Source organism: Oncorhynchus masou, unplaced genomic scaffold, assembly GCF_036934945.1.
Source record: "Oncorhynchus masou masou isolate Uvic2021 unplaced genomic scaffold, UVic_Omas_1.1 unplaced_scaffold_1191, whole genome shotgun sequence".
NCBI classification, from domain to species: domain Eukaryota; kingdom Metazoa; phylum Chordata; class Actinopteri; order Salmoniformes; family Salmonidae; genus Oncorhynchus; species Oncorhynchus masou.
In genome coordinates this window covers 140,675-163,853 of record NW_027001685.1, presented here as the reverse complement: position 1 = coordinate 163,853, position 23,179 = coordinate 140,675, and the positions used below count along the sequence as shown (strand labels likewise).

At 41.5% G+C, this 23,179-nt stretch overlaps 1 protein-coding gene across 1 annotated transcript in view; it reads left to right on the top strand.

Moving 5' to 3' along the window:
- Positions 1 to 23,179, top strand: part of LOC135529637 (rho-related GTP-binding protein RhoE-like) — a 34,566-nt gene that overhangs the window by 189 nt on the left and 11,198 nt on the right. The window contains exons 1-2 of the mRNA XM_064958265.1: positions 1 to 150; positions 290 to 377. The exon at positions 1 to 150 is cut by the window's left edge and continues 189 nt beyond it. Coding sequence (XP_064814337.1) covers positions 1 to 150; positions 290 to 377 — 238 coding nt within the window. The remainder of the gene's footprint in view (positions 151 to 289; positions 378 to 23,179) is intronic.

Below are 23,179 nucleotides of genomic sequence, written 5' to 3'. Positions count from 1 at the left end.
ATGAAGGAGAGAATATCTAGTCAGAAAGTATCTGTTCAGTCCGGGATGGATCCTAGTCAGATTGTGAAGTGTAAAATAGTTGTGGTCGGGGACAGTCAATGTGGGAAGACTGCTCTACTACACGTTTTTGCAAAGGATATCTTCCCAGAGGTGAGTTCAAAGAATTGGATGCTTGATAGCTAAATGTAACAAAAGTTTGTTATAACTAATTAATACTACTACTAATAATAATAATACTATTTGTTATTACTTGTCTATAATTATCTATGATTGTCTCTTTTTTCCTTAGAGTTACATGCCCACAGTGTTCGAGAATTACACGGCCAGTTTTGAAATAGACACGAAAAGAATAGAGCTCAGCCTATGGGACACGTCAGGTAATGATCCATTTCATTTCTTTAATCTGTCTATGTTTGCCATAACTCTATGACCCAGTCTCCCCTATTATAATACTTAGTTTAGATGTACATAACCTGGGTAAATGTATATAACCTGGGTAGATGTATATAACCTGGGTAGATGTATATAACCTGGGTAGATATAACCTGGGTATATATACCTGGGTAGATGTATATAACCTGGGTAGATGTATATAACCTGGGTAGATGTATATAACCTGGGTAGATGTATATAACCTGGGTAGATGTATATAACCTGGGTAGATGTATATAACCTGTATATAACCTGGGTAGATGTATATAACCTGGGTAAATGTATATAACCTGGGTAGATGTATATAACCTGGGTAGATGTATATAACCTGGGTAGATGTATATAACCTGTATATAACCTGGTAAATGTATATAACCTGGGTAGATGTATATAATGTATATAACCTGGGTAGATGTATAACCTGGGTAGATGTATATAACCTGGGTAGATGTATATAACCTGGGTAGATGTATATAACCTGGGTAGATGTATATAACCTGGGTAGATGTATATAACCTGGGTAGATGTATATAACCTGGGTAGATGTATATAACCTGGGTAGATGTATATAACCTGGGTAGAATGTATATAACCTGGGTAGATGTATATAACCTGGGTAGATGTATATAACCTGGGTAGATGTATATAACCTGGGTAGATGGGTATATATAACCTGGGTAGATGTATATAACCTGGGTAGATGTATATAACCTGTATATAAACCTGGGTAGATGTATATAACCTGGGTAGATGTATATAACCTGGGTAGATGTATATAACCTGGGTAGATGTATATAACCTGATGTATATAACCTGGGTAGATGTATATAACCTGGGTAGATGTATATAACCTGGGTATATATAACCTGGGTAGATGTATATAACCTGGGGTAGATGTATATAACCTGGGTAGATGTATATAACCTGGGTAGATGTATATAACCTGGGTAGATGTATATAACCTGGGTAGATGTATATAACCTGGGTAGATGTATATAACCTGGGTAGATGTATATAACCTGGGTAGATGTATATAACCTGGGTAGATGTATATAACCTGGGTAGATGTATATAACCTGTATATAACCTGGGTAGATGTATATAACCTGGGTAGATGTATATAACCTGGGTAGATGTATATAACCTGGGTAGATGTATATAACCTGGGTAATGTATATAACCTGGGTAACCTGGGTATGTATATAACCTGGGTAGATGTATATAACCTGGGTAGATGTATATAACCTGGGTAGATGTATATAACCTGGGTAGATGTATATAACCTGGGTAGATGTATGTATATAACCTGGGTAGATGTATATAACCTGGGTAGATGTATATAACCTGGGTAGATGTATATAACCTGGGTAGATATATATAACCTGGTAGATGTATATAACCTGGGTAGATGTATAACCTGGGTAGATGTATATAACCTGGGTAGATGTATATAACCTGGGTAAATGTATATAACCTGGGTAGATGTATATAACCTGGGTAGATGTATATAACCTGGGTAAATGTATGTATATAACCTGGGTAGATGTATATAACCTGGGTAGATGTATATAACCTGGGTAGATGTATATAACCTGGGTAGATGTATATAACCTGATGATAACCTGGGTAGATGTATATAACCTGGGGTAGATGTATATAACCTGGGTAGATGTATATAACCTGGGTAGATGTATATAACCTGGGTAGATGTATAACCTAATAACCTGGGTAGATGTATATAACCTGGGTAGATGTATATAACCTGGGTAGATGTATATAACCTGGGTAGATATATAACCTGGGTAGATGTATATAACCTGGGTAGATGTATATAACCTGGGTATATAACCTGGGTATATAACCTGGGTAGATGTATATAACCTGTATATAACCTGGGTAGATGTATATAACCTGGGTAGATGTATATAACCTGGGTAGATGTATATAACCTGGGGTAGATGTATATAACCTGGGTAGATGTATATAACCTGTATATAACCTGGGTAGATGTATATAACCTGGGTAAATGTATATAACCTGGGTATGTATAACCTGGGTAGATGTGTATATAACCTGGGTAGATGTATATAACCTGGGTAAATGTATATAACCTGGGTATGTATATAACCTGGGTAGATGTATATAACCTGGGTAGATGTATATAACCTGGGTAGATGTATATAACCTGGGTAGATGTATATAACCTGGGTAAATGTATATAACCTGTATATAACCTGGGTAGATGTATATAACCTGGGTAGATGTATATAACCTGGGTAGATGTATATAACCTGGGTAGATGTATATAACCTGGGTAAATGTATATAACCTGTATATAACCTGGGTAAATGTATATAACCTGGGTAGATGTATATAACCTGGGTAAATGTATATAACCTGTATATAACCTGGGTAAATGTATATAACCTGGGTAGATGTATATAACCTGGGTAGATGTATATAACCTGGGTAGATGTATATAACCTGGGTAGATGTATATAACCTGGGTAGATGTATATAACCTGGGTAGATGTATATAACCTGGGGTAGATGTATATAACCTGGGTAGATGTATATAACCTGGGTAAATGTATATAACCTGGGTAGATGTATATAACCTGGGTAGATGTATATAACCTGGGTAGATGTATATAACCTGGGTAGATGTATATAACCTGGGTAGATGTATATAACCTGGGTAAATGTATATAACCTGGGTAGATGTATATAACCTGGGTAGATGTATATAACCTGGGTAGATGTATATAACCTGGGTAGATGTATATAACCTGTATATAACCTGGGTAGATGTATATAACCTGGGTAGATGTATATAACCTGGGTAGATGTATATAACCTGGGTAGATGTATATAACCTGGGTAGATGTATATAACCTGGGTAGATACAGGATAAATGCTTTATTTATTGTTTGCCTTTGGCTTCCATGATGCCCATTGATCAGCTGCTGTCCATTAGAAATGCAGCTGCCAGGCATGTCAGGGCCTGTTGGTCTCACAGTGTGTGTGCAGCTTGTCATGGAGGAATACATCTGTTGACAGTGATGAATATTTCATTTTTAATGAAACCTAAATGATCTATTATTTATTATCAAGTTCTGGTTTGTTACATGCTTAGAAGAAGTCATGATGCTACTGTGGAATTGTAGGGATGGACCAGCTGGTTGAACCATTCAGACAGACACCACTGACCAAATGTTGTGCCATGCTTCTCCAGCCCTCCCCCTCAACAAAGACACCATGCAGCCAATCAGAAACAGTGAGAAGACTGTCCTCCCTCCAGACAAACTGCTATTTCTGTACCTGGTGCAGTTTATTAGTCTTATACTGGCCTCTTCCAGTGTACTGGTTTCTCGTGTCGAGGAGTTAACCTCATGGGATCTCCATCCATGCTGGAAGTCTGGAAGTAATTATGTGTTGAAGCTCCACACTCCCCTAGCCCTCTCCCTTCCATTGCTCCACACTCCCCTAGCCCTCTCCCTTCCATTGCTCCACACTCCCCCAGCCCTCTCCCTTCCATTGCTCCACACTCCCCCAGCCCTCTCCCTTCCATTGCTCCACACTCCCCCAGCCCTCTCCCTTCCATTGCTCCACACTCCCCCTAGCCCTCTCCCTTCCATTGCTCCACACTCCCCTAGCCATCTCCCTTCCATTGATCCACTCTCCCCCAGCCCTCTCCCTTCCGTAGCCACACTCTCCCCTAGCCCTCTCCCTTCCGTAGCCCCACTCTCCCCTAGCCCTCTCCCCATTCCATTGCTCCACACTCCCCCTAGCCCTCTCCCTTCCATTGCTCCACACTCCCCTAGCCCTCTCCCTTCCATTGCTCCACACTCTCCCCATTGCTCCACACTCCCCTAGCCCTCCCCAGCCCTCTCCCTTCCGTATTCCCCCAGCCCTCTCCCTTCCGTCAGCCCCCAGCCCTCTCCCTTCCGTAGCCCCACTCCCTTCCGTAGCCCCACACTCCCCCAGCCCTCTCCCTTCCGCCCTCTCCCTTCCATTGCTCCACTCCCCCCAGCCCTCTCCCTTCCATTGCTCCCTGCTTTTGCCCCAGCCCCCAGCCCTCTCTCCCTTTTTGCCCCATTCCCCCAGCCCTCTCCCTGCTTTTTGCCCCACGTTCCCCAGCCCTCTCCCTTTTTACCCCACGTTCCCCCAGCCCTCTCCCTGCCCAGCCCTCTCCCTGCTTTTAGCCCCCTGCTCCCCACGTTCCCAGCCCTCTCCCTGCTTTTGCCCCACGTTCCCCAGCCCTCTCCCTGCTTTTGCCCCACGTTCCCCCAGCCCTCTCCCTGCTTTCCCCCAGCCCTCCCCACGTTCCCCCAGCCCTCTCCCTGCTTTTGCCCCCACGTTCCCCAGCCCTCTCCCTGCTTTTGCCCTCTCCCCTGCTTTTGCCCCAGCCCCCAGCCCTCTCCCTGCTTTTGCCCCCACGTTCCCCCAGCCCTTCCCTGCCCCACGTCTCCCCCAGCCCCTCTCCCTGCTTTTACCCCACGTTCCCCCAGCCCTCTCCCTTTTGCCTTTTTGCCCCACGTTCCCCCAGCCCTCTCCCTGCTTTTGCCCCCCCAGCCCTCTCCCTTTTTGCCCCACCTCCCCCAGCCCTCTCCCTGCTTTTGCCCCACGTTCCCCCAGCCCTCTCCCCCACGTTCTTTTTTTGCCCCACGTTCCCCCAGCCCTCTCCCTGCTTTTGCCCCACGTTCCCCCAGCCCTCTCCCTGCTTTTGCCCCACGTTCCCCCAGCCCTCTCCCTGCCCCACGTTTTTTGCCCCACGTTCCCCCAGCCCTCTCCCTGCTTTTGCCCCACGTTCCCCAGCCCTCTCCCTGCTTTTGCCCCCACGTTCCCCCAGCCCTCTCCTGTTTTTGCCCCAGCCCCCAGCCCCTCCTGCTTTTGCCCCACGTTCCCCCAGCCCTCTCCCTGCTTTTGCCCCGTTCCCCCACCCTCTCCCTGCTTTTGCCCCACGTTCCCCCAGCCCTCTCCCTGCTTTTGCCCCACGTTCCCCCAGCCCTCTCCCTGCTTTTGCCCCACGTTCCCCCAGCCCTCTCCCTGCTTTTGCCCCACGTTCCCCCAGCCCTCTCCCTGCTTTTGCCCCCACGTTCCCCAACCCTCTCCCTGTTCTGTCTCCCTGCCCCCACGTTCCCCCAGCCCTCTCCTGCTTTTGCCCCAGGTTCCCCCAGCCCTCTCCCTGCTTTTGCCCCAGTTCCCCCAGCCCTCTCCCTGCTTTTGCCCCAGGGACCCTTCCCTGCTTTTGCCCTCTGTTTGTCCCCCACGTCCCTCCCCAGCCCTCTCCCTGGCTGTTGCCCCAGGTTCCCTCTCCTGTCTGTCCCCCAGTCTGCCTGCCCCTCGTTGGCCCTGTCCCTGGACTGTCTGCAAACCTTTAGCCTCTATGCTTCCCCCTCAGCTGTCCCCTGCCTGGACTGTGCTTGTAACCTGGGGGTGGTGGCTGTAGGTTTAGGGACTGCTGTCTGTCTGGCTGTAGAGTGGGGTCTGACTGTTTGTCTGTCTGGTTGGCTGTAGAGGGACTGTCTGTCTGGTTGGCTGTAGAGGGACTGTCTGTCTGGTTGGCTGTAGAGGGACTGTCTGCCTGTCTGGTTGGCTGTAGAGGGACTGACTGTCTGTCTGTCTGGTTGGCTGTAGAGGGACTGTCTGTCTGGTTGGCTGTAGAGGGACTGTCTGTCTGCCTGGTTGGCTGTAGAGGGACTGACTGTCTGGTTGGCTGTAGATGGACTGTCTGTCTGGTTGGCTGTAGAGGGACTGTCTGTCTGTCTGTTGGCTGTAGAGGGACTGTCTGCCTGTCTGGTTGGCTGTAGAGGGACTGTCTGTCTGTCTGGTTGGCTGTAGAGGGACTGTCTGCCTGTAGGCTGTAGAGGGACTGTCTGTCTGGTTGGCTGTAGAGGGACTGTCTGTCTGTTGGCTGTGTAGAGGGACTGTCTGTCTGTAGTGTAGTGTAGAGGGACTGTCTGTCTGCCTGTTGTGTAGAGAGACTGTCTGTCTGTCTGTAGTGTAGAGGGACTGTCTGTCTGTAATGTAGTGTAGAGGGAGTGTCTGTCTGCAATGTAGTGTAGAGGGAGTGTCTGTCTGTCTGTAGTGTAGAGGGACTGTCTGTCTGCAATGTAGTGTAGAGGGAGTGTCTGTCTGTAGTGTAGTGTAGAGGGACTGTCTGTCTGTAGTGTAGTGTAGAGGGAGTGTCTGTCTGTAGTGTAGTGTAGAGGGAGTGTCTGTCTGTAGTGTAGTGTAGAGGGAGTGTCTGTCTGTAGTGTAGAGGGAGTGTCTGTCTGTAATGTAGTGTAGAGGGAGTGTCTGTCTGTAGTGTAGTGTAGAGGGAGTGTCTGTCTGTAGTGTAGTGTAGAGGGAGTGTCTGTCTGTAGTGTAGTGTAGAGGGAGTGTCTGTCTGTAATGTAGTGTAGAGGGACTGTCTGTCTGTAGTGTAGTGTAGAGGGAGTGTCTGTCTGTAGTGTAGAGGGAATGTCTGTCTGTGTAGTGTAGAGGGAGTGTCTGTCTGTAGTGTAGTGTAGAGGGAGTGTCTGCCTGTAATGTAGTGTAGAGGGAGTGTCTGTCTGTAATGTAGTGTAGAGGGAGTGTCTGTCTGTAGTAGTGTAGAGGGAGTGTCTGTCTGTAGTGTAGAGGGAATGTCTGTCTGTAATGTAGTGTAGAGGGAGTGTCTGTCTGTAGTGTAGTGTAGAGGGAGTGTCTGTCTGTAATGTAGTGTAGAGGGAGTGTCTGTCTGTAATGTGTGTAGAGGGACTGTCTGTCTGTAGTGTAGAGGGAGTGTCTGTCTGTAGTGTAGTGTAGAGGGAGTGTCTGTCTGTAGTGTAGTGTAGAGGGAGTGTCTGTCTGTAATGTAGTGTAGAGGGAGTGTCTGTCTGTAGTGTAGAGGGAGTGTCTGTCTGTAATGTAGTGTAGAGGGAGTGTCTGTCTGTAATGTAGTGTAGAGGGACTGTCTGTCTGTAGTGTAGTGTAGAGGGAGTGTCTGTCTGTAATGTAGTGTAGAGGGAGTGTCTGTCTGTAATGTAGTGTAGAGGGAGTGTCTGTCTGTAGTGTAGTGTAGAGGGAGTGTCTGTCTGTAATGTAGTGTAGAGGGAGTGTCTGTCTGTAGTGTAGAGGGAGTGTCTGTCTGTAGTGTAGTGTAGAGGGAGTGTCTGTCTGTAGTGTAGAGGGAGTGTCTGTCTGTAATGTAGTGTAGAGGGAGTGTCTGTCTGTAATGTAGTGTAGAGGGAGTGTCTGTCTGTAGTGTAGAGGGAGTGTCTGTCTGTAGTGTAGTGTAGAGGGAGTGTCTGTCTGTAATGTAGTGTAGAGGGAGTGTCTGTCTGTAGTGTAGAGGGAGTGTCTGTCTGTAATGTAGTGTAGAGGGAGTGTCTGTCTGTAGTGTAGTGTAGAGGGAGTGTCTGTCTGTCTGTAATGTAGTGTAGAGGGAGTGTCTGTCTGTAGTGTAGAGGGAGTGTCTGTCTGTAGTGTAGAGGGAGTGTCTGCCTGTAGTGTAGAGGGAGTGTCTGTCTGTAGTGTAGAGGGAGTGTCTGTCTGTAGTGTAGAGGGAGTGTCTGTCTGTAGTGTAGAGGGAGTGTCTGTCTGTAATGTAGTGTAGAGGGAGTGTCTGTCTGTAGTGTAGAGGGAGTGTCTGTCTGTAGTGTAGTGTAGAGGGAGTGTCTGTCTGTAGTGTAGTGTAGAGGGAGTGTCTGTCTGTAGTGTGTGTAGAGGGAGTGTCTGTCTGTAATGTAGAGTGGAGGGAGTGTCTGTCTGTAGTGTAGAGGGAGTGTCTGCCTGTAGTGTAGTGTAGAGGGAGTGTCTGTCTGTAGTGTAGTGTAGAGGGACTGTCTGTCTGTAGTGTAGTGTAGAGGGAGTGTCTGTCTGTAATGTAGTGTAGAGGGAGTGTCTGTCTGTAATGTAGTGTAGAGGGAGTGTCTGCCTGTAGTGTAGTGTAGAGGGAGTGTCTGTCTGTAATGTAGTGTAGAGGGAGTGTCTGTCTGTAATGTAGTGTAGAGGGAGTGTCTGTCTGTAGTGTAGAGGGAGTGTCTGTCTGTAGTGTAGTGTAGAGGGAGTGTCTGCCTGTAGTGTAGTGTAGAGGGAGTGTCTGTCTGTAATGTAGTGTAGAGGGAGTGTCTGCCTGTAGTGTAGTGTAGAGGGACTGTCTGTCTGTAGTGTAGTGTAGAGGGAGTGTCTGTCTGTAGTGTAGTGTAGAGGGAGTGTCTGTCTGTAGTGTAGTGTAGAGGGAGTGTCTGTCTGTAGTAGTGTAGAGGGAGTGTCTGTCTGTAATGTAGTGTAGAGGGAGTGTCTGTCTGTAATGTAGTGTAGAGGGAGTGTCTGTCTGTAGTGTAGTGTAGAGGGACTGTGTCTGTAGTGTAGAGGGAGTGTCTGTCTGTCTGTCTGTCTGTAGTGTAGAGGGAGTGTCTGTAGTGTAGTGTAGAGGGAGTGTCTGTCTGTAGTGTAGTGTAGAGGGAGTGTCTGTCTGTAGTGTAGAGGGAGTGTCTGTCTGTAGTGTAGTGTAGAGGGAGTGTCTGTCTGTAGTGTAGTGTAGAGGGAGTGTCTGTCTGTAGTGTAGAGGGAGTGTCTGTCTGTAGTGTAGTGTAGAGGGAGTGTCTGTCTGTAGTGTAGTGTAGAGGGAGTGTCTGTCTGTAATGTAGTGTAGAGGGAGTGTCTGTCTGTAGTGTAGAGGGAGTGTCTGTCTGTAGTGTAGTGTAGAGGTCTGTCTGTAGTGTAGTGTAGAGGGAGTGTCTGTCTGTAGTGTAGAGGGAGTGTCTGTCTGTAGTGTAGTGTAGAGGGAGTGTCTGCCTGTAATGTAGTGTAGAGGGACTGTCTGTCTGTAGTGTAGTGTAGAGGGAGTGTCTGTCTGTAGTGTAGTGTAGAGGGAGTGTCTGTCTGTAGTGTAGTGTAGAGGGAGTGTCTGTCTGTAATGTAGTGTAGAGGGAGTGTCTGTCTGTCTGTCTTTCTCCTGACTTCTTCAGTAGGTCTCCTGAGCCTTTCCTAGGCACGACTCTGTGATTGGCTCAGCTTCAGTGGGCAAACACAGAGCTGGTCTGAGGCTGTGTGTGTGTGTGTGTAGAGTGTCTGTCTGTAGTGTGTGTGTGTGTGTGTGTGTGTGTGTGTGTGTGTGTGTGTTGTGTGTGTGTGTGTGTGTGTGTGTGTGTGTGTGTGTGTACTGCAGAGCCTATGTATCCCCTAATGGGAACCCCTCTTTTATTCAGTAGGGCCTCTGAGCGACTGGCTTATCCCATGCCTCTATCCAGGCTTTAACAAGGTAGAGACACCTGAGCTCTGCTCATTACCAGGACTGAGCTGCACATTGATGGGCTCTGCCTCCCTGTCCGCTTTGTTTTCAAGCAGGAATAGAGGAAGGGAAGGAGCATAGCCAAACAGGAGTGGAGGTACAGCAGACTAACACGAACTCTCACAGTAAAAACAAGAAGTAAGCTACTGGATATACAGTATAGTACAGAACACAACCCAGTAATACAGTATAGTATAGAACACAACCCAGTAATACAGTATAGTATAGAACACAACCCAGTAATAGAGTATAGTATAGTATAGAACACAACCCAGTAATACAGTATAGTATAGAACACAACCCAGTAATACAATATAGTATAGGATAGTATAGAACACAACCCAGTAATACAGTATAGTATAGAACACAACCCAGTAATAGAGTATAGTATAGTATAGAATATAATACCCAGTAATACCCAGTAATACAGTATAGTATAGAACACAACCCAGTAATACAGTATAGTATAGAACACAACCCAGTAATACAGTATAGTATAGAACACAACCCAGTAATACAGTATAGTATAGTATAGAACACAACGCAGGAAAACAGTATAGTATAGAACACAACCCAGTAATACAGTATAGTGTAGAACACAACCCAGTAATACAGTATAGTATAGTATAGAACACAACGCAGTAATACAGTATAGTATAGAATATATAGAACACAGCCATGTAATACAGTATAGTATAGTATAGAACAAAACCAACCCAGTATATACAGAACACAACCCAGTAATACAGTATAGTATAGTATAGAACACAACTCAGTAATACAGTATAGTATTGAACACAACCCAGTAATACAGTATAGTATAGAACACAACCCAGTAATACAGTATAGTACAGAACACAACCCAGTAATACAGTATAGTATAGAACACAACCCAGTAATACAGTATAGTATAGGATAGTATAGAACACAACCCAGTAATACAGTATAGTATAGAACACAACTAAGTAATACATTATAGTGCAGAACACAGCCCAGTAATACAGTATAGTATAGAACACAACCCAGTAATACAGTATAGTATAGAACACAACCCAGTAATACAGTATAGTATAGATCACAGCCCAGTAATACAGTACAGTATAGTATAGAACACAACCCAGTAATACAGTATATAGTATAGAACACAGCCCAGTAATATAGTATAGTATAGATCACAACCCAGTAATACAGTATAGTATAGTATAGAACACAACCCAGTAATACAGTATAGTATAGAACACAACCCAGTAATACAGAACACAACCCATTAATACAGTATAGTATAGAACACAACCCAGTAATACAGTATAGTATAGAACACAACCCAGTAATACAGTATAGTATAGAACACAACCCAGTAATACAGTATAGTATAGAACACAACCCAGTAATACAGTATAGTATAGAACACAGCCCAGTAATACAGTATAGTATAGATCACAACCCAGTAATACATTATAGTATAGTATAATATAGAACACAACCCAGTAATACAGTATAGTATAGAACACAACCCAGTAATACAGTATAATACAGAACACAACCCATTAATACAGTATAGTATAGAACACAACCCAGTAATACAGTATAGTATAGAACACAACCCAGTAATACAGTATAGTATAGAACACAACCCAGTATTACAGTATAGTATAGAACACAACCCAGTAATACAATATAGAACACAACCCAGTAATACAGTATAGTACAGTATACAGTATAGTATAGAACACAACCCAGTAATACAGTATAGTATAGAACACAACCCAGTAATACAGTATAGTATATTATAGTATAGAACACAGCCCAGTAATACAGTATAGTATAGAACACAACCCAGTAATACAGTATAGTATAGTATAGAACACAGCCCAGTAATACAGTATAGTATAGAACACAACCCAGTAATACAGTATAGTATAATATAGAACACAACCCAGTAATACAGTATAGTATAGTATAGTATAGTGTAACACAGCCCAGTAATACAGTATAGTATAGAACACAGCCCAGTAATACAGTATAGTATAGTATAGTATAGTACAGAACACAGCCCAGTAATACAGTATAGTATAGTAAGAACACAGCCCAGTAATACAGTATAGTATAGTATAATAATACAGTATAGATACACAACCCAGTAATACAGTATAGTATAGTATAGAACACAGCCCAGTAATAGTATAGTATAGAACACAACCCAGTAATACAGTATAGTATAGTATAGTATAGAACACAACCCAGTAATACACTATAGTATAGTATAGAACACAGCCCAGTAATACAGTATAGTATAGAACAAAACCCAGTAATACAGTACAGTATAGTATAGAACACAACCCAGTAATATAGTACAGTATAGTATAGAACACAGCCCAGTAATACAGTATAGTATAGTATAGATCACAACCCAGTAATACAGTATAGTATAGTATAATATAGAACACAACCAAGTAATACAGTATAGTATAGAACACAGCCCAGTAATACAGTATAGTATAGATAGAACACAGCCCAGTAATACAGTATAGTATAGAACACAGCCCAGTAATACAGTATAGTATAGTATAATATAGAACACAACCAAATAATACAGTATAGTATAGTATAGAACACTGCCTGGTTATACAGTATAGTATAGTATAGAACACAACCCAGTAATACAGTATAGTATAGTATAGAACAAACCCAGTAATACAGTATAGTATAGTATAGAACACAACCCAGTAATACAGTATAGTATAGAACACAACCCAGTTATACAGTATAGTATAGAACACAACCCAGTAATACAGTATAGTATAGAACACAACCCAGTAATACATTATAGTATAGAACACAACGTAATAGTATAGTATAGAACACAACCCAGTAATACAGTATAGTATAGAACACAACCCAGTAATACAGTATAGTATAATATAGAACACAGCCCAGTAATACAGTATAGTATAGTATAGTATAGTATAGAACACCCAGTAATACAGTATAGTATAGTACAGTATAGTATAGAACACAGCCCAGTAATACAGTATAGTATAGTATAATATAGAACACAACCAAGTAATACAGTATAGTATAGTATAGTGTAGAACACAGCCCAGTAATACAGTATAGTATAGAACACAGCCCAGTAATACAGTATAGTATAGAACATAACCCAGTAATACAGTATAGTATAGAACACAGCCCAGTAATACAGTATAGTATAGTATAGAACACAGCCCAGTAATACAGTATAGTATAGTAACACAACCAAGTAATACAGTATAGTATAGAACACAGTAGTAATATAGTATAGTATAGAACACAGCCCAGTAATATGGTATAGTATAATATAGAATACAACCAAGTACTACAGTATAGTATAGTATAGAACATAGCCCAGTAATACAGTATAGTATAGTATAGAACACAGTCCAGTAATACAGTATAGTATAGAACACAGCCCAGTAATACAGTATAGTATAGAACACAACCCATTAATACAGTATATTATAGAATAGTATAGAACACAGCCCAGTAATACAGTATTGTATAGAACACAACCCAGTAATACAGTAGAGTATAGTATAATATAGAACACAGCCCAGTAATACAGTATAGTATAGTATAATATAGAACACAACCAAGTAATACAGTATAGTATAGTATAGAACACAACCCAGTAATACAGTATAGTATATTATAGAACACAGCCCAGTAATACAGTATATAGTATAATATAGAACACAACCCAGTAATACAGTATAGTATAGTATAGAACACAACCCAGTAATACAGTATAGTATAGAACACAGCCCAGTAATACAGTATAGTATAGGATAGTATAGAACACAACCCAGTAATAGAGTATAGTATAGTATAGAACACAACCCAGTAATACAGTATAGTATAGAACACAACCCAGTAATACAGTATAGTATAGTATAGAACACAACCCAGTAATACAGTATAGTATAGAACACAACCCAGTAATACAGTATAGTATAGAACACAACCCAGTAATACAGTATAGTATAGAACACAGCCCAGTAATACAGTATAGTATAGAACACAGCCCAGTAATACAGTATAGTATAGAACACAACCCAGTAATACAGTATAGTATAGAACACAGCCCAGTAATACAGTATAGTATAGAACACAGCCCAGTAATACAGTATAGTATAGAACACAGCCCAGTAATAGTATAGTATAGAACACAGCCCAGTAATACAGTATAGTATAGAACACAGCCCAGTAATACAGTATAGTATAGAACACAGCCCAGTAATACAGTATAGTATAGAACACAGCCCAGTAATACAGTATAGTATAGAACACAGCCCAGTAATACAGTATAGTATAGAACACAGCCCAGTAATACAGTATAGTATAGAACACAGCCCAGTAATACAGTATAGTATAGAACACAGCCCAGTAATACAGTATAGTATAGAACACAGCCCAGTAATACAGTATAGTATAGAACACAACCCAGTAATACAGTATAGTATAGAACACAGCCCAGTAATACAGTATAGTATAAAACACAGCCCAGTAATACAGTATAGTATAGAACACAGTAATACAGTATAGAACACAACCCAGTAATACAGTATAGTATAGAACACAGCCCAGTAATACAGTATAGTATAGAACACAACCCAGTAATACAGTATAGTATAGAACACAGCCCAGTAATACAGTATAGTATAGAACACAACCCAGTAATACAGTATAGTATAGAACACAACCCAGTAATACAGTATAGTATAGAACACAACCCAGTAATACAGTATAGTATAGAACACAACCCAGTAATACAGTATAGTATAGAACACAACCCAGTAATACAGTATAGTATAGAACACAACCCAGTAATACAGTATAGTATACAACACAGCCCAGTAATACAGTATAGTATAGAACACAACCCAGTAATACAGTATAGTATAGAACACAACCCAGTAATACAGTATAGTATAGAACACAGCCCAGTAATACAGTATAGTATAGAACAGCCCAGTAATACAGTATAGTATAGAACACAACCCAGTAATACAGTATAGTATAGAACACAGCCCAGTAATATAGTATAGAATAGAACACAACCCAGTAATACAGTATAGTATAGAACACAACCCAGTAATACAGTATAGTATAGAACACAACCCAGTAATACAGTTTAGTATAGAACACAACCCATTAATACAGTATAGTATAGTATAGAACACAGCCCAGTAATACAGTATAGTATAGAACACAGCCCAGTAATACAGTATAGTATAGAACACAGCCCAGTAATACAGTATAGAATAGAACACAGCACAGTAATACAGTATAGTATAGAACACAACCCAGTAATACAGTATAGTATAGAACACAGCCCAGTAATACAGTATAGTATAGAACACAACCCAGTAATAGAGTATAGTATAGTATAGAACACAACCAAGTAATACAGTATAGTATAGAACACAGCCCAGTAATACAGTATAGTATAGTATAGAACACAACCAAGTAATACAGTATAGTATAGAACACAGCCCAGTAATACAGTATAGTATAGTATAGAACACAGCCCAGTAATATAGTATAGTATAATATAGAATACAACCAAGTACTACAGTATAGTATAGTATAGTATAGAACATAGCCCAGTAATACAGTATAGTATAGTATAGAACACAGCCCAGTAATACAGTATAGTATAGAACACAGCCCAGTAATACAGTATAGTATAGAACACAACCCATTAATACAGTATATTATAGTATAGTATAGAACACAGCCCAGTAATACAGTATTGTATAGAACACAACCCAGTAATACAGTATAGTATAATATAGAACACAGCCCAGTAATACAGTATAGTATAGTATAATATAGAACACAACCAAGTAATACAGTATAGTATAGAACACAGCCCAGTAATACAGTATAGTATAATATAGAACACAGCCCAGTAATACAGTATAGTATAGAACACAGCCCAGTAATACAGTATAGTATAGTATAATATAGAACACAACCAAATAATACAGTATAGTATAGTATAGAACACTGCCTGGTTATACAGTATAGTATAGTATAGAACACAGCCCAGTAATACAGTATAGTATAGTATAGAACACAACCCAGTAATACAGTATAGTATAGTAGACTATAGAACACAACCCAGTAATACAGTATAGTATAGAACACAACCCAGTAATACAGTATAGTATAGAACACAACCCAGTAATACAGTATAGTATAGAACACAACCCAGTAATACATTATAGTATAGAACACAACGCAGTAATACAGTATAGTATAGAACACAACCCAGTAATACAGTATAGTATAGAACACAACCCAGTAATACAGTATAGTATAATATAGAACACAGCCCAGTAATACAGTATAGTATAGTATAGTATAGTATAGAACACAACCAAGTAATACAGTATAGTATAGTGTAGAACACAGCCCAGAAATACAGTATAGTATAGAACACAGCCCAGTAATACAGTATAGTATAGTATAATATAGAACACAACCAAGTAATACAGTATAGTATAGTATAGTGTAGAACACAGCCCAGTAATACAGTATAGTATAGAACACAGCCCAGTAATACAGTATAGTATAGAACACAACCCAGTAATACAGTATAGTATAGAACACAGCCCAGTAATACAGTATAGTATAGTATAGAACACAGCCCAGTAATACAGTATAGTATAGTATAGAACACAACCAAGTAATACAGTATAGTATAGAACACAGCCCAGTAATATAGTATAGTATAGAACACAGCCCAGTAATATGGTATAGTATAATATAGAATACAACCAAGGACTACAGTATAGTATAGTATAGAACATAGCCCAGTAATACAGTATAGTATAGTATAGAACACAGCCCAGTAATACAGTATAGTATAGAACACAGCCCAGTAATACAGTATAGTATAGAACACAACCCATTAATACAGTATATTATAGAATAGTATAGAACACAGCCCAGTAATACAGTATTGTATAGAACACAACCCAGTAATACAGTAGAGTATAGTATAATATAGAACACAGCCCAGTAATACAGTATAGTATAGTATAATATAGAACACAACCAAGTAATACAGTATAGTATAGTATAGAACACAACCCAGTAATACAGTATAGTATATTATAGAACACAGCCCAGTAATACAGCATAGTATAGTATAATATAGAACACAACCAAGTAATACAGTATAGTATAGTATAGAACACAACCCAGTAATACAGTATAGTATAGTATAGAACACAGCCCAGTAATACAGCATAGTATAGTATAATATAGAACACAACCAAGTAATACAGTATAGTATAGAACACAACCCAGTAATACAGTATAGTATAGAACACAACCCAGTAATACAGTATAGTATAGAACACAGCCCAGTAATACAGTATAGTATAGAACACAACCCAGTAATACAGTATAGTATAGTATAGAACACAACCCAGTAATACAGTATAGTATAGAACACAACCCAGTAATACAGTATAGTATAGAACACAGCCCAGTAATACAGTATAGTATAGAACACAGCCCAGTAATACAGTATAGTATAGAACACAGCCCAGTAATACAGTATAGTATAGAACACAGCCCAGTAATACAGTATAGTATAGAACACAGCCCAGTAATACAGTATAGTATAGAACACAACCCAGTAATACAGTATAGTATAGAACACAGCCCAGTAATACAGTATAGTATAGAACACAGCCCAGTAATACAGTATAGTATAGAACACAGCCCAGTAATTCAGTATAGTATAGAACACAGCCCAGTAATACAGTATAGTATAGAACACAGCCCAGTAATACAGTATAGTATAGAACACAGCCCAGTAATACAGTATAGTATAGAACACAGCCCAGTAATACAGTATAGTATAGAACACAGCCCAGTAATACAGTATAGTATAGAACACAGCCCAGTAATACAGTATAGTATAGAACACAGCCCAGTAATACAGTATAGTATAGAACACAGCCCAGTAATACAGTATAGTATAGAACACAGCCCAGTAATACAGTATAGTATAAAACACAGCCCAGTAATACAGTATAGTATAGAACACAGCCCAGTAATACAGTATAGAACACAACCCAGTAATACAGTATAGTATAGAACACAGCCCAGTAATACAGTATAGTATAGAACACAACCCAGTAATACAGTATAGTATAGAACACAGCCCAGTAATACAGTATAGTATAGAACACAGCCCAGTAATACAGTATAGTATAGAACACAACCCAGTAATACAGTATAGTATAGAACACAGCCCAGTAATACAGTATAGTATAGAACACAGCCCAGTAATACAGTATAGTATAGAACACAACCCAGTAATACAGTATAGTATAGAACACAGCCCAGTAATACAGTATAGTATAGAACACAGCCCAGTAATACAGTATAGTATAGAACACAACCCAGTAATACAGTATAGTATAGAACACAGCCCAGTAATACAATATAGTATAGAACACAACCCAGTAATACAGTATATTATAGTATAGAACACAGCCCAGTAATACAGTATAGTATAGAACAAGCCCAGTAATACAGTATAGTATAGAACACAACCCAGTAATACAGTATAGTACAGAACACAACCCAGTAATACAGTATATTATAGTATAGAACACAGCCCAGTAATACAGTATAGTATAGAACACAACCCAGTAATACAGTATAGTATAGAACACAACCCAGTAATACAGTATAGTATAGAACACAGCCCAGTAATACAGTATAGTATAGAACACAGCCCAGTAATACAGTATAGTATAGAACACAACCCAGTAATACAGTATAGTATAGAACACAGCCCAGTAATACAGTATAGTATAGAACACAGCCCAGTAATACAGTATAGTATAGAACACAACCCAGTAATACAGTATAGTATAGAACACAGCCCAGTAATATAGTATAGAATAGAACACAACCCAGTAATACAGTATAGTATAGAACACAACCCAGTAATACAGTATAGTATAGAACACAACCCAGTAATACAGTATAGTATAGAACACAACCCAGTAATACAGTATAGTATAGAACACAACCCAGTAATACAGTATAGTATAGAACACAGCCCAGTAATACAGTATAGTATAGAACACAGCCCAGTAATACAGTATAGTATAGAACACAGCCCAGTAATACAGTATAGTATAGAACACAGCCCAGTAATACAGTATAGTATAGAACACAACCCAGTAATACAGTATAGTATAGAACACAGCCCAGTAATACAGTATAGTATAGAACACAACCCAGTAATACAGTATAGTATAGAACACAACCCAGTAATACAGTATAATATAGAACACAACCCAGTAATACAGTATAGTATAGAACACAGCCCAGTAATACAGTATAGTATAGAACACAACCCAGTAATACAGTATAGTATAGAACACAACCCAGTAATACAGTATAGTATAGAACACAGCCCAGTAATACAGTATAGTATAGAACACAACCCAGTAATACAGTATAGTATAGAACACAACCCAGTAATACAGTATAGTATAGAACACAGCCCAGTAATACAGTATAGTATAGAACACAACCCAGTAATACAGTATAGTACAGAACACAACCCAGTAATACAGTATAGTATAGAACACAGCCCAGTAATACAGTATAGTATAGAATAGTATAGAACACAGCCCAGTAATACAGTATAGTATAGAACACAACCCAGTAATACAGTATAGTACAGAACACAACCCAGTAATACAGTATATTATAGTATAGAACACAGCCCAGTAATACAGTATAGTATAGAACACAGCCCAGTAATACAGTATAGTATAGAACACAACCCATTAATACAGTATAGTATAGAACACAGCCCAGTAATACAGTATAGTATAGAACACAACCCAGTAATACAGTATAGTATAGAACACAACCCAGTAATACAGTATAGTATAGAACACAACCCAGTAATACAGTATAGTATAGAACACAACCCAGTAATACAGTATAGTATAGTATAGAACACAACCCAGTAATACAGTATATTATAGAACACAACCCAGTAATACAGTATAGTATAGAACACAGCCCAGTAATACAGTATAGTACAGAACACAACCCAGTAAAACAGTATAGTATAGAACACAGCCCAGTAATACAGTTTAGTATAGAACACAACCCATTAATACAGTATAGTATAGAACACAGCCCAGTAATACAGTATAGTATAGAACACAACCCAGTAATACAGTATAGTATAGAACACAACCCAGTAATACAGTATAGTATAGAACACAACCCAGTAATACAGTATAGTATAGAACACAACCCAGTAATACAGTATAGTATAGAACACAGCCCAGTAATACAGTATAGTATAGAACACAACCCAGTAATACAGTATAGTATAGAACACAGCCCAGTAATACAGTATAGTATAGAACACAGCCCAGTAACATGCCTTCCACTCACATATGGATATAAAGCAGTGGTATTCAAAGTCAGGTTCATGACCCCTAGGGGGGATTTGCAGTTGGGTCGATAAATAAAATTATTACAAAAATTAGAAGTACAAATTATTTTACTGCCTTGCTCAAGGGCAGAACGGCACATTTTTACACAAGCAACATTTTGGTTACTATCCCAACGCTTTAACCACTAGGCTACCTGCTGCCCTCCTAGAAAATGGACAGGCTTTAAAGTTTTGTAATTAGATATGTGGTGGGGAAAATGGGTTCCCCAGAAATGCTGGTGAAAGAAATGGGGTCCCTGCAGAAAAAAGTTGAAATACCACTGACATAAAGCTATTGAACCCATATCAACTCACTATCCTAACTCTTAAATAAAACGGGCAGGCAGACAGCCAATCGTCTTAGAAAACTGCCTCAGACACACACCTCCACTTTCAACATCCAAGGAGAGACGCAATGAAAGAAACGTAGCAAAGAAACATTTCAACACCCCGTAGCCCAGCCAACAGGCCTCTAACCTTTAACCCTGAAGGTGAAGGAGCACACAGAGGACAAATGGGAGTTCATAACTTCCCAGGACACTACCTTAACGACCTCCATTTTATTATTACCCCTGTGGTAATAATGTGGTCTGTGGTTCATTAACAGCATCACAGATAAACAGACCAAATGCGCCAGGGTCAGTCCACCACCACTTCGTACTGTAGGGAGTCCTGTGGGTCAGGGGTCAGGGGGATGTGGGTTCCTTCCTGGGAGGGTTAGGGGGATGTGGGTTCCTTCCTGGGAGGGTCAAAGGATTGTGTGTTTCAGTCTGGGAGGGTTAGGGGGATGTGGGTTCCTTCCTGGGAGGGTCAGGGGGATGTGGGTTCCTTCCTGGGAGGGTTAGGGGGATTTGGGTTCCTTCCTGGGAGGGGTCAGGGGGATGTGGGTTCCTTCCTGGGAGGGTTAGGGGGATTTGGGTTCCTTCCTGGGAGGGGCAGAGGGTTGTGCGTTTCAGTCTGGGAGGGGCAGGGGGATGTGGGTTCCTTCCTGGGAGGGTCAGGGGGATGTGGGTTCCTTCCTGGGAGGGTTAGGGGGATGTGGGTTCCTTCCTGGGAGGGGCAGGGGGATGTGGGTTCCTTCCTGGGAGGGGCAGGGGGATGTGGGTTCCTTCCTGGGAGGGTTAGGGGGATTTGGGTTCCTTCCTGGGAGGGGCAGGGGGATGTGGGTTCCTTCCTGGGAGGGGCAGAGGGTTGTGCGTTTCAGTCTGGGAGGGTCAGGGGGATGTGGGTTCCTTCCTGGGAGGGTCAAAGGATTGTGTGTTTCAGTTTGGAAGGGTTAGTGGGGGCTCCAGTTCCACAGATGCCTGAGTTCCTGCCCCCCTACTGCTCCCTGGCAAGTCAAGCGGCAGAGGGAAACATATTGATTAGTGCTGGGGCTGCTGAGTTAGTTAGGGAGATTTCAAAGGGGGGAGTGAATCCCACAGCTGCTAACCTGCAGGCTCCTCCATATCAACCACATGCTGAGAAGAAGAGGGAGGATGGGGAGGAGGAGGACGGGGGATGAGGAGGGGTGCTAGATACCGTGGATAAAGCTAGAGCTGAGCTGGGCTTATCTGCAGGAGCCATTCTCCCCAGGGCCGGATTTGGGAGCACCTACCTCCAGGGGGCCTTTCCTGCAATTGAAAACATTTTGCCATGGGACAGAGAGAAAACGTTGCAGTTTTATCATGAGGCTAAGAGAAAATGTTGCAGTTTTATCATGAGGCTAAGAGGAAATGTTGCAGTTTTATCATGAGGCTAAGAGGAAATGTTGCAGTTTTATCATGAGGCTAAGAGAAAATGTTGCAGTTTTATCATGAGGCTAAGAGAAAATGTTGCAGTTTTATCATGAGGCTAAGAGGAAATGTTGCAGTTTTATCATGAGGCTAAGAGAAAATGTTGCAGTTTTATCATGAGGCTAAGAGGAAATGTTGCAGTTTTATCATGAGGCTAAGAGAAAATGTTGCAGTTTTATCATGAGGCTAAGAGAAAATGTTGCAGTTTTATCATGAGGCTAAGAGAAAATGTTGCAGTTTTCAAGTGAATTTCCTGCAATTCTACACATTTTGCCATGACTTCTGTTATGTTCATATGTTATTTGAGGGGCCTCGACCTCCAGCGTTGGGGATCCCCTTGAGGTAGGGGGACCCAGGGCACGTGCCCGTTCGTAAATCCGTCCCTCATTCTCCCCCATTGGTATATTGACCCATCTGAGAGGTTTGGAGGAAGTGGTCCTCAAGGTGTTTGTTGCTTTGTACCTGAGGCATCGATTCAGATGTGACTTATTTCAACAATATTACCTGTTCATTTTCTAAACAAATACAGTGGGAGACTATTTAGAAATGAAGGGCAATCAAAGAGCCTCAGCGCCAGCTGGTTGCCGTCCTGTCTCCTCCCTCTCTCCCTGCCTCCACACACGCCTCCCGCATCACTGCTGTGTGATTCAGCGGCTGAGACAGGATGATGGATTGACTACTATCGCGTTTGTTGACACTGTTGTAGGCCGGGCCGTGCTCCGTGCACGCTGAAGGCTTTGAGCCAGCCTATAGGAGGGAGACAGCAGCTGGTTCACCTCCACACAAAGAGGCCAGTGACACTCAGAGAGACAACCGGCAGGGGGGTCGACCTATCAGACGTTACACAGGCACCACTGACATTCCTCCACTAACTTGAATGCAAAGCATCTCTTCTGAATCCCAACCTGGATCCTGTGTGTTTCTGCGGTCAGTTGTTCAAGGCCTGCTGCCTGTCCACTCTGGCTTCCAGACAGCTGAGATGGGCTCTGCTTCAGCAAGCTCCCAGGCCTTCCCTTCTACAGACCACGGTCAGCAGCCAGCATCGGATCCATTTCTGGAGCTCGGCGAATTGGAGCCGCATGTTTCACATTCCGGGGACGAAAGGTTGCTACTTGCTACTGAACAAAGAGCCCTTTTGTAAACGTTGAGATCTTTCGGCAAACTTAAGAGGAG